The sequence below is a fragment of the Trachymyrmex septentrionalis genome, unplaced genomic scaffold, assembly GCF_001594115.1.
Source record: "Trachymyrmex septentrionalis isolate Tsep2-gDNA-1 unplaced genomic scaffold, Tsep1.0 scaffold37, whole genome shotgun sequence".
In the NCBI taxonomy this organism is placed as follows: domain Eukaryota; kingdom Metazoa; phylum Arthropoda; class Insecta; order Hymenoptera; family Formicidae; genus Trachymyrmex; species Trachymyrmex septentrionalis.
This window is the reverse complement of record NW_017305536.1, coordinates 6,414,487-6,427,368: the sequence shown is the minus strand read 5'-3', so window position 1 is coordinate 6,427,368 and position 12,882 is coordinate 6,414,487. Positions and strand designations below refer to the sequence as shown.

The 12,882-nt window shown below is 40.7% G+C and overlaps 1 protein-coding gene across 3 annotated transcripts in view; it reads right to left on the bottom strand.

Moving 5' to 3' along the window:
* Positions 1–12,882, bottom strand: part of LOC108750664 (protein outspread) — a 201,055-nt gene that overhangs the window by 1,929 nt on the left and 186,244 nt on the right. For 2 of the 3 annotated variants that reach the window (XM_018490305.1, XM_018490304.1), the window contains exons 5-14: positions 12,680–12,752; positions 11,051–11,638; positions 8,859–9,031; positions 8,482–8,622; positions 8,228–8,389; positions 7,418–7,587; positions 6,229–7,184; positions 5,981–6,137; positions 3,055–5,898; positions 2,685–2,973 (exon numbers count right to left, since the gene is read on the bottom strand). In XM_018490305.1, coding sequence (XP_018345807.1) covers positions 2,685–2,973; positions 3,055–5,898; positions 5,981–6,137; positions 6,229–7,184; positions 7,418–7,587; positions 8,228–8,389; positions 8,482–8,622; positions 8,859–9,031; positions 11,051–11,638; positions 12,680–12,752 — 5,553 coding nt within the window. Of the gene's footprint in view, positions 1–1,714; positions 2,136–2,684; positions 2,974–3,054; positions 5,899–5,980; positions 6,138–6,228; positions 7,185–7,417; positions 7,588–8,227; positions 8,390–8,481; positions 8,623–8,858; positions 9,032–11,050; positions 11,639–12,679; positions 12,753–12,882 lie in introns of all 3 variants that reach the window. The other variant, XM_018490303.1, reaches the window with a different exon arrangement.

Genomic DNA, 12,882 nt, shown 5'->3' with positions numbered 1-12,882 from the left:
CTTACATGTCAAACAGTTGTCGAAATATTGTTACGTACAATGCATATTGTTACATGTATCTATAAGTGTCTCTCATATAGACAGCATCGGTTATTGGTCGCGATAACGAGAAACATTAAAATTATGAATTATGAACTGCTAAAGGATATATGTCGCGCATAATGCTTTTATTTGAAATACTTTTGACTATCGTAAAATTGTAGAAGGAATTTGTTACTGCCTTTTAGATTTGCTACATCTTTCTCTCTCTCCTAGATCTATTTACTTTAAATTTTCCACTTTCCATAGAGTGTATATAAGTATATATGTATACGTATGTACATATACACGTATTTACGTAATTATATAAAAACTACAATAAAAATTAATACAAAGATGTATAGAACATATATATCTTATTTGGAAAAAGTATATATGTATACATAATATTTCTTTTCAGATATCTTAAGATAATAGAAAAACTAATTTTAGTTTAAATTAATTAATTTAGTTTTAGGCTGCTGTGTCAAATTCCATCATTGCTACAGCTAGATATTAAGATATTCTTAATTAGAGATGTGCCAGTGACTAGATTTCTATGTGAGGAAAATTATATATTGTGTATATACTTTGAACTGAGATAATTCATGTAAATACAAATTTCTTTGCAAAAATTCTGATATGTAAATATATTTTCATTTAACCACTGTCACATCAACGTACAATTGTACGTTACCCACACATCTTTAGCACATTATATACGATACATGGCTAGTTAATATTTCTATAGATACTTATAGCGTATACAGTGTGTTACACCCATAATAAGGCAAGGTTAATTCGCATATTGCACATCGTGGACCCTTACATATATGAATGTTAGCAAATAATCAGCGTTAGACAAGCACAATGCATCATATGCAATTAATATAAAATAGTAGGCACGCTTTTGACGTTAGTTATCAGTCTAATGTATAAATAACATAATTAAGATTAGAAGATCGCCAATTATTCTTACGGAATTAATGCAATAATTAACAACGTAGTCGTAATAAACAGAAAGCTTAAACTCATTCGTATATACATGCGATAAGGACAAGCTCTTCATAGGAGTTAACAAACGTCACCATTGTTCAATGAATATTGCACAGTTACATATTTATGCATAATTAAGCGGGCTCTACACAATAAGCAATACATCGATTTGCAATACATTACGCAATATAATATTAATTATTTAATGTTTACATTAATGTTATTAATACAATTATTTGCACTAATAATATCGATCGTGTAAAGTCCGCTTAAAATAATATGCTCAGTCTTCGTATCAATCAATATTTTAACAGTGTTAATATCTTAAAAGCGCTGTTAATTTCCATAAAGCACATGTTAATCTCACTCTAGTATCACTCTTCTTTCGCAAGAGTAATACTAATAATCAAAGACAGAAACTTCGCCTGATTTTCGCGATTTTTCACAACTTTCTGGCGTTATATTAGAAAACGATGCAACATTTACGGTTGCATGCGGAAAATCAAGTAAAAATCTTCGAACCAATACTGATCATAAACAATGACACCATCGACAATAAGACCAATTACGTCAACGATTACGCAGTAATATTTTACAAAAGCACCAAGTGGACTCTCTCACTGTCTCAATCGACAACACATTCCATCACCGTAGATTCTTTCTCCCTTCCTTTCTCTCCGTATTCATCTCTCTTCTATACCTTGATACTGATGAGGCAGGCCGCTCCTCGATCTCAAGCTGTCCCACAATGACGAGCCCAGGTTGCTGTTACGCTCCTTTTGCCCTAAACTCGCCGGCTGTTCTTTCCCATCAACGTGCGAGCCGGAAACGCCGGTACTACTCGCCGGCCTAGCCAGATTATTCGAGTACGGCAACGAGACGGATTTTACGCGCTCGAGTCTGTACGAGAACGCGCTCTGAGGTCGATCCGCCGACAGAGACTGTTTTTGCAACGCGCTGGATAAGGAGCTCGCTCCTTTCGTACTCCGTTCACTCGTTAATTTCTGCTCGCTGCCACCCTGACTACCTCTGAGGCGTTGTGGCGAATAGGCGGGCGAGTAGTCTAGCGACAGGGCGGTTTTCGACGGCACGCCGGACGATTCACGAAGGGTGTCCCCATGCTGTTAGTGAAATATCGAAAATATGCGTCAATGCGGCTGATGGGTGAGTGAGAGGGGCGGGTTAAATGCTAATCAAATCGCTGAACTATCCGCTGAACTAAATTACAATTACATCAGTTATGGTATTTACGATTCGTCGTTTATATAAGCAAGAAACATATTCATTCCAGTAACATTGCAACAGCGTTACAACGTTATCGCAATGTTACTAATAGAACGTTCAATTACGTTTCAATACGTTTCTTGCTTATTGAGCGAACTCGTTCACGCCGGAGATCTAATATTATATTATTTACAAGGTGATATACAAGTTCGAGAAATGTGTAAAAACGATATGAGGTGGTCGTTAATAAAAAGCGTATGAGATTTTATTTGAGTGATTAAAATACGAGTACAGTCAAAAATTTCGTTAAAGCGCGACAAGCTCATTAAGTGAAACACCATAATATGTAATTGCAGCAGAGTTAATCGATTTAGTAGTGTACATGTTTGTTAACCACATCTACTCTTTTCTAAATGATAAACTTTCTAATCAAGGGCCAGCCGTACCTTGAATTGTTGCAGTCGATGTATTTCTTCCCTCGGTTCGGCGAGCTCGTTGTCCCTACCTCTTAGAATCTGTATAGTATCGTTGATACCGCTGTCATTCGTCTCCAATACCAGATGCGCTCGCAATTGCTTGTTCCTCGCATCCAATTGCATGATGTGCTGTTGCGCCTGGGCGAGTTGCTTGGACAAATTGCCTACTTTCTCCTCCAACGCGGCTGACTCCACGCACTTGGACGAATATTTTGCAGACAAAGAAAGAATCTCTTGCTTTATCTCCTCCATTTCTTCCCTGTAAGAAAGAAAATACATACACTTAGTCTCTGCGTCAATTTAACATGACGGTTAGAGTCGAATTGAAATCCTTGCGTACTCGTGTTCTTTGTGTAGCACGCCGATATCCTCACGCGCCTGCATCTGCTTGATAAATTCCTGCTTAAATTTAGCGATTTCCTTTTGCACTTCGTGTTCATGTGCCTTTCTCATGGCGTCCAGCGCAGCCAGAGTCGCCTGCGTCTCTTCGGAAAGCGCCTGTTCCTTCTCCACCCTGAGGCTCTCCAATTCTTGCCGATGTTTCTCTTCCATCTCGGCAATGATACGCCTGTGCGAGTTCTCCATAGTCAACAAACCCTTTTCGCATAATGCGCGTAGCTGCTTGATCTCCTCCTTGTACCTCTTTCGCGTCTCGGCATCAGTGTCCAATTCGGCGCTTATCGATCTCTGATAGGCAGCTCTCAACTCGTTCACATGAGCCGAATGTTCGGAATCCATCGCGTTGAGACGGTGCTCCAGTTTCCTAGCTCTCTCACGTAAGCTGGCCGCCTCTTGCTCGTATTGGCTCGTCAAAGATTGCCGCTGGCTATCCAATTCGCCCTTGATATCCATCAAATCTCTCTCCTGATTGCGCTTGAGCGCTTCTAATTCCTGATTATGTTCGTTAGTTATTTTCTGAACAGTTTCTTGTAACTGGTTGCACGTCTGGCACGACATGTTATTCACGTAATCGCTAAGCTTCCTTATCTGTTCTCGTAAATGTAAGCACTTTTCGCATACACTGGACCAATCCGTGACGCTGCTCGCCGATTTAGGCCAAATCATATTGTCGATTTTCATGCCCGTTTTGTCTCTTATACATTTGCTGAGTTCAGCTAGATTCTCTTCCAAGTGAAACAACGACTGACTAACGTTCTTAAGCTGCTCTTTCGACTCTCTCCTCCCAGATATTCTGTCCTCGCATTCCTTAGTCAATCGCTGATAAAGGTAACTATACTCCGCGTCGAGAATCGGATTGCTTTGAAGATCGTATCCCTCGTCGTTTGCTAGACAGGAAAGGACTTCTTCATTTCGAATAAGACTAGATACGAAAGTTTCGCCAGACAATGCTGTAGATGATTGCCGTGTGGTTTCCTGAAGGAGGGCGATTCTGGAATCTATTAAAGCTTTGTGCGCAATTACATCAGCGTAGTCTGTGAGCAGCTGACGGGATTCATGCTTGGAGTCGAGAGTCATCAACTTGTTCTTCTTCATCGTACGCAGACAGTCCTCGTAAGCTTCTGACAGCTCGTGTATGGAAACCTCCATTTCTTGACGCAGTCGCGCTTGCGCCGCGTCCATCCACGATTCTAGCTTAATATTATCTGCGTTATCGAAGCTGAGGCAAATGTCCGTGATCGAAGTGACGTTTTGCTCATACAATTGTCCATAACGCATGATAACGTGAGACACTTCGGCCTGCACAAGTTCCTTGCTCACGGTCTCCTGTGCTAAAGCCCATGCCTCGCGAATACGTCTATCCTCAAGTAGTTTCTTGTTCGAGCCGCTGATCTGCTTGCCCGCGAGATCTTCCTGCTCGGACAGACTCAACGTCTCGGCGGCCAGAGATTCCGCGAGCTGTCGCAACTTCGCGTCCTTGTACTTCCGCATGATCTCGTTGATCTCCCGCTGCTTCTGCAGCAGAAAGTTTAGACTTTCGCTGCGAGCGGCGCTAATCTCCTTCGGCGTTTCCGTCGACACGGAAGAGGGTCCTATCAGTACTAACTTATTTGCTAACACTTTAGTGAGATACTGAATGTAACTCGTTTTTTGGTACGTTTTGGGCTTAGTTCCGTGAATCTTACGCTTTAAACTTGAGGCAAGCTGACTAGTTTCGACCAATTCACTCAAAACGGCGCTTCTGTCTGTAGTGCGATTTAACGCGCACTTTATCTGTCGCAGGATCACGGACTCGAAAGCTATTCGTTCGGCGACGAGTCTCATTTTCTCCCTCTCATCCAGCCGTCCTTCCTGCGCCAGCAACTGCCGTCTCTTCGTGAGTTCGCTCAATTTGTCCTTAAGTATAGTTTCTACCCTAGATACCACTACCCCTACTGACTCGGTAATTTGAGCGCTAGCCTGATTTTTCTTACATTCTAAGCACGAGTCTAATATTTCATTCACCTCTCGCAAACACTTCTCGGCTTTATCTTCCGCTTGCGTCGAGCCAAGACACTTCTCCAATCGTCGTTTCGACTTCGACACTACTCTCTCCAGTTTCTTCAGCCTTGCCAGAACTTCCAATGATACCTCGGAGGACCCACTGATTTCGCTACATTCGCTGGAGTCTTTTTCCGCGTCACTGACCATGGCCTCAGCAACGTTCGCAACTTTTGTTTCTAGAGTACTTAGCCTAATCAACACTTTCAATGGTTCAGAACTTGTCGCGCTATCTAAGGATTTTCTTCGCAATCTAGCCCGATCCAGATTTTTGCTTTCTCTTCTCTTTTCTTTTTTCGGATTAGGACTCGATTCCTTCGAACTGCTGCCAGCCGAAACAGGAGCACTAATGCTCTTGCCTCTCTCTATAGCGCAGATCTTGTTTTCTAGATCCAAAAGTTTGTCCTCTACCTCCTGAGAGATCTGGAAAGATTCTCTTCCTTTGAGAGAAAGTGATCTTCTCTTATCTCTGCTTTCAGCTTTTGTCAATTTTTGCTTTAGAGTTCTAATTTGTTTTTCGCTGGCGGCTAATTTATTAGTCAAGTCTTGGACTCTCGCCGCCATTAATTGAACCTGTGCTTGATTTGTCTCACTGACGTTAGCTGCATCCTGCTTATGGGCAAAGATTTCCAACTCTAAAACATCTTGTGTAGCATGAGCTTCTCGCAGTTCTTTCCTCATGGCTCGAATTTCCATGACAGCCTTCTCAAAACGGTTTCGCAACTCGTCGTATTCCTCCATAACTCTGCGACAAAAATATCACATTGTATACGTGATTACTTACTCATGCGACATACTTCTTATATTTTTATATAACGCGCATTTACCTTTCCTTGTCCAATGCAGTCAAATCTAAATCCAATTCAATATTGGTCAAATCGCTCAGCGAATCGAAGCTTCTTCCACGTTCCCTCGAAGCAGAAAGTCCATTCTTTTCCTCCAATTCTCTCACTCTATTATAAAGCCGTTCATTTTCCTCGATACCTAATTTAAGGAATAATATATCATCAATTAAACATTTTTTTAAATTATTAAAATATACAATCATGTGTTTTACAAATAAACATGTACGTACCTTGAGATAATCTATCGCTAAGAGCTGCTGTTTCCGTCTGTAGATGTTCGACAGATCGGTGACTCGATGTTAGTTCATTCGTAAGCATTTCGCATCTCTCTGACGTTTCTCTCAGGATAGCCTCTGTTTCAAGTAATTTACATTCTAAGACCTCTTTTTCCCTGTTGTACACTTTTTTCATCTTCTCCAAATCGTCTAGATCTTTATTTCTCTGCTGTTCCGTCCTCTGTATCGTATTCAGCAGTTCTTCCACTTGTTTTTCCCTGATAGACGCCTCTGCTTTCTGTTGTCGAAGTCTAGCTAATTCCTTCTCCGCATTGGCGATGTCGGTTCGTGCTGCATTCAGCTGCGACTTCAAGTTCTCAATTTCATTTTCCTGACGTTCGACAATGACTAGTAACGTACTCGGATGAGACTGATTTTGATCCAGCTGATCGCGCAGCAGCGACACTTGATTTTCCAAAAGTTCGACAATAAGAGGACTGTCGTTGGTACTCGAGAGGCAGCTGTTACTCTGTAAGTGGCCATTGTTCTGCTCCTCGTCCTCGCCAAGTTCGCAGCAAGCCATCATTAGATCTTCCGATCTTACACTGTCCAGGGTACTTCTCCGCGAACTTGGAGGTGAGCTCCGGCTTCTCTTATAGACTCTCGATCTGGAACTCGATCTAGATCGAGCTTTCACCCTTGACAGTGCGGTTCTCGTTAATGGCGGCGACGGTGGCAACTCCGACCACTCGTGATTTGCTGAATCCGACCAGCCGGAACCTTTCAGCGCCATAGGCCAATCACCGTTTCTCACCAGCGGTGGTGATACCGGCATCTCCGACCAGTCGCCAGACTCTCTTCGACCACCCTCGGAAGCGGTTCTATACTCTTCGTCAGACGAGAATAGAACCGATCTAGGCGTGATGGATGTCGATGGAACAACGGAGTCTCTTTCACGATCCGTAATGGATCTAAAACAATATTTGTAAGCATTCTTAACTTTAAAAATGTATGATGAATTATCTTTTCTCTAAAAATTTTTTCTTGTAAAAAATATTTGCTCCAATATATAACTATTTTAAGCGTAAACTCCTTAAATATCTTAAGTATCTAAACATATATCTAATCATTATTTAGCACAAAACGCTATTATTGTATGATGTAAAATTACTTAATAACTAAACAATTGCATTATTATACTCACGTAGTAGGCGATTGCGGATTCGTCTCTTGCTGAGTATCTGTACAAACGGTAAGAGAATCGTTACTGTCGGGATCAGGTAAATTGGCTGCTCTTCTGATGGCCGACATCCAACTGGACCTAATGCCGGCTGTCACCGCGGACAGCACCGTGCTACCTCTGTCGTCCCAGGCCTGTTGTAAACCAAAGTAGTTAGTATGCGTCGCGCAAATGATACGAGCGTGAAAGAAATGTCATGCAACCGCATGGATTTCATGTTGAACGAGAAACGCGATCCGTTGCCAACAATCAATAGCGTGAGCAAGAAGCTCCCGACTTATTCTACCGTGAAATTGAGTTAGTATTTATTCTCCTGGACGCTCCCATTCTAAATGCGGAAGCTAATTCCGACCGTCTAATTTAAACGTACCCATCAAGCTTAAAAAGTAATCTATTGTTTAAATTGAATTTATACAATTTTTGATATTTTCAGCTATTTTTCATCTTTTAATTACTTTTGTACAAAAGATATTTTTTTAAAAGAGAATTATTGTAATATATGCGCGAAAATCTTTCTGACTTTAAAATAAACTTTCTCAAGTTCTTTAAATCAATACATTCTCAACTTTCTTTCTTCGAACTTTTCCAATGAAAAATGTAGGTCACGCTAGATCATAGAATCGCTAGACTTTAATTTTACATTAAAAAATGTTATCGCATAATTAAGCAGTTATAATTAAGGAGATTGTTTTGCAAAAGCAGTTAGGTACTTTCCGAGAAACACGAACGCTCCTTCACTCACGCAAACACGATATCGTAATTACAATTACTCACGACAGTCTGAAATCCATAATTCCGTGCGACCTGAAGCGGCGTGACCGCGGTGACAGTATTGAGGTCTATAACACCATCCATAATGCCCTTGTCCTCCGCACAAGGATCTCTGTAGTACATCAGTCCACAACCTCTCAACACAAACCAATGTTTGTTCCATTCCTAGGTAAAAAAAATTTTGTAAATAATTAAAACTTTAACTAAAATGTACAAGTTTCTTCGACTTCCCTTATTGCTGAATATGCGAGACGCACCTTATTCAATCCCTGCTTCATCAGCCAGCCCTTCTTGATATTCAGCAAGTCCTCTGCCGGCAGATCGACTCTCAATTCGGAAGTGGGTGAATACCTGATGCCGGAGATATCTAGACCGCAGCCATCGGGATCGCCTCTGATCTGTACGTGAAACGCGTATTGTATCTTATTATTAAGCAAAATTAAAATGAGCATCGATATAAGTCATATTTTTATATACATCTCACAAAATTTTAATTATACGTTAAACAAGACGATTAGACGTACTCCCATAAAATAAATCCCATTTAATATATATGTACTATTTCAAAGACAATTAATAATTATTATTCTGCCGATGCAAGATACAATCAATTAACAATCATTCATCTACGTACAAGTTTATCCTGATGAGCCGCATTAACCGCATCCACGACATCTCTAGTTGGCTCCGAAGTTCTTGGCTTAATCCTCCTTATTCGTGGCTGTGTTAATGAAGCTGCAATATCTCGTAGCTTTCCCTCTCTTTCCCGTTCGTGCTCCAAAAATATCCTTCGACACGCGTCGTCATCTATACAACATATTTTTTCTTACATTTCTTACTTTTGCATCATGCAACATACCGTAATACAATATTAACAAACTTTATCCCTTGTCTATATATTAAATCGTTCTTTACAATTTTGATATGTTCACGAGCCTAACGGTGTACTCCGAGAACTATAATTATAATTATAATATTTAGAACGCTCGCGAGGAGAATTCAAGAGACCACCGCACGAGACGAAACCGTTAAGTCAGCTTCCTGCGTTCGTAGTTATCAAATATTCGTTTCGCTACGTCGCATCGTTGCGTTGCCGAGTTAACTAATTAATTTCTTTTCCACTTAAGCATCGTATCTGCCGCCCGAGATGGGCGCTCGTTGGCACGAGTAAACGATCACTCTACATTAATTGATTGCCGATTAATTAATAACTTTCGTGCCCGACGAAAGATTTCAACGTGAAATTTATTCACGAGAAATTCGCGATTTATTAGCAAACTGTAATTCAATGTGAATTACAGTTTTGCTATAATAAATCGCAAATTTCTCGTGAATAAATCCTACGTTGGAATCTTTCGTCAGGCACGATTAAACCGACCAAGGCTAATCGGCGATCAGCGGTTTAAATCTCGTGAGTGATTTCAACGCTCCGATAAGACAGACGCGTTTCAATAATCCGCGTTCGTTGGAAATCGTTAGTGAGATCGTTCGACGGATTTCGCATACCTGCGTTCCGATTTTTCGCGAGGTAGTTTCTAAAGTATCCCGTCGTTCGTTTGGCGTCAATCTAAATGAAATCTACGAATCGCGCGGCGCAGCGCAGTGCAGCACGGCCGAACGGCCGTAGATTTTCTTCACGATTGCGTGTACGCAATTACGCAACGTGTAACGCCGGGTACAATCGAGACGGTACAATCGGATCCTGATACTCCCCCGGGGGCTCTGAAGACAACAGGGTATGGACAAGAGCCCGATGTTGAAAGTCCTATAAGCTATAAGACTTAAAAAGTAAGGGTACCGATTTTTTACGTTCAACGCGAAAATCACGAATAAAGACTGTTTCTTAATAATACATTGAAGTACATTCGTTATAAAATTAGCTCCGATAATATTAATTATATAAAATTATTAGAATTAATTGTTTTAATAATTAATAGCTTTCCACACATACAAGCTTCCAGCAACGTTTTCACACTAACTGCTACGTTTGCGGTATCAATTATATTGAACAAAAATAGGTCAGCTCCAACTTAATACATCAATCGTTTCTTCCGAGGGCTGCAAATCATCGTCATTGAGAATATAAAGCGCAAAGTGGCAGCGTCCCAGTTTCCATCCGTATATAAACTAGTTTTATCTGTCTATTAAGAGCAAGAAAAACTTTCGACATGAATCGTGACAAGGTGAGACGGACCTCTTGAGAATTGACTTCTAATGTGACTTTCACATGTATTTCGAAATGAAGTTACATTCTTTAAACTGTTTTGTCCATACATGTTTTCTAATTTTAATCATCAATGATAAAGCATTAATCATCCGGAATAAAATAATCGGACATACATAGCAATATTTTGTCGCATCCAAATCTTATTATTAATCATCTTATTATTAATTATTAATCATCAATTGTATTAGAAAATATTTATTGAATATATAATTCGAGATATCGTAATAAAAAAAAAAAAAAATAAATCACAAATGTCTGAATAATTAAAAATCATCACTCATAATCTATTTTTTTTTAATGAGTAAATATTTATTTACTTACACAGTAAATAAATATTTGGTACTATTCAAACAAATTAATGTATTAAGGTTTAATAAATTTTGTTCAGCGTGCATGACGCGAACAGAGAACAAAAAGTCTGATTCTTCATATTGAAAAGATATAAGACTGCTGATGTAAGACAGATACCATAAAGGGATATCAGGCAGATGTCCTGTGTGTAATCAGAGTCAAGGAGATGTCAAAGTACAGATGACGGTATTATCCGTAGGAATCGCCACGTCAATAGGGAGAGATTGTGCTTCAATTAATATACCGACCTAGTTTCTCGCCAGAGGCTGGGCCGGTCGTGTCACCGATGATGCCGCCGGTTCGCTCGCCCTGCTGATTCATCCTGCGCCTGGCCTTGTCCTCGGCGCGGAGTTTATCCCGGGTCGGCGGTGACGCGCTGCTAGCAGGTTGATCTCGATAACTCGTCGATCTCGCGCCATCATTGGGAATCATCGGCGGTTTATCGGCCAACGAAACAATGCTGCTCGTCGTCGTTGTCGTCGCCATCGAGACTGGCGTCGAGGATGTCGAGTAGATCGTGCTGCAGACGTTGCCGTTCAACGATGATGTGGTGGACGTCACAGTGGTCAGATAATTTCCGGTGGAACCATTCTCGAGAGCACGCAACGGCGACAGGCCGTTGTTCCTGATCTCGGAGACACTCTCCGTGTTGCCGTTGGTCAGCACGTTGTTACTGGTGGCGGTGACGACGCTTGTCGTCACCAAGGACGGCGTCGATGAGAATACAGAAGAGCACAGATCCGATGTTCCGCCACCGGTTTCTGGAATCCATGCGCTGCTGCGCGGCTCCGATCGGCAGCTATTGAAGCGCGGTCGCGGTGGATTTGGCGTGTTACCTGGCGATCAAGTTCACAGACCTTTTGTAAAAGCTCAGACAAGCGAATAAAACAGACAACGGAATTCGAGATTCCCACAATGATATAAAGAAATAAGAGATATTTTAGTCGTTCTTAGAAAACAGCGAACAGTTAAATTCGAAAACTGCAGTACACACAGAAAAATACTGTTTTCGCAAATAATAATTACTCGCGAGTACTTTAAAAGTTCATATATTCGCAAATCTATCGTAAATTTATCGTAAGCGTCAAATTTATTCAAAAGTCCATTCTGAGAGTCCTAATAAGTTTAATACTTCGATCAAAAATATTAAAACAAATTTTCGATTTGCTTGTTGAACGAAGTCGTTTTTTCGATCAATTTTATAATATTCTTCGGAAGAAAATAAATTCTCGTTTTTGAGTAAATAATAATAAATTTTTCTAAAATTTGTAATAAGTACATTTGAAGGTTGCTATCGAATATTCCTTGTTAAAGGTAACTATTAAAAGAAAGAAAGAAAATTGAGTAAACAGCTTTTCTTATAGCAGTAGAATGATATTTTTCTGTCCAGTGTACGAAAGAGACTTATTTTAAGCGACATTATAGGATCATCGTCTTATTGTTAAGTGATACGCGACTCAAGCTAATCGCTGTAATTCTCGTCGTGAATAATTGAAATAAGTACAATTCAATTAGAGGAGAATAACAAGAGCTTCGTTCTCGAAACCGAGGATAACGAGGTGGCAGCGGTATAATAATAATCGCACATTGTGCAGAAGAAATTTGCCTTCTCCCTCGCTCCACTTGTCTCCCTGTTATTTGTATTCATTTCTGTCACTCGCGGTCCCATGCGATATTTACCACGTCGGCTGAAATATCGCACGTAACTCCTCGTTATGTCAAGTTGTTTGCGTAAAGACCTCCGTCTATGCAATACCGCGAAATGGCTAAACGAGGTAGTGATTACATCGCCGTGTTAACCGCCAGCGTGGAAATGGCTACGCATATTATAAAACACACTATAAAGTTTACATAGTATACAAGCAGCAGGTACTCACTTCGAATCGTCGGTGTAACTTGCAGGATCGTCGTCTGCCCACCGGGAAAGGTTGCATTTCGCTTGTGGCGACCCTGAAAATACGAAATGGCACACCGTGAAGGCACGTCGTAGAGAAGAGAATTTACCCAAGGTAAATTTGCTCTATTTGTTAAAACTCTCGGGCGTTTCTTTGCCGTAACAATCTAACCGGATAATCGATCG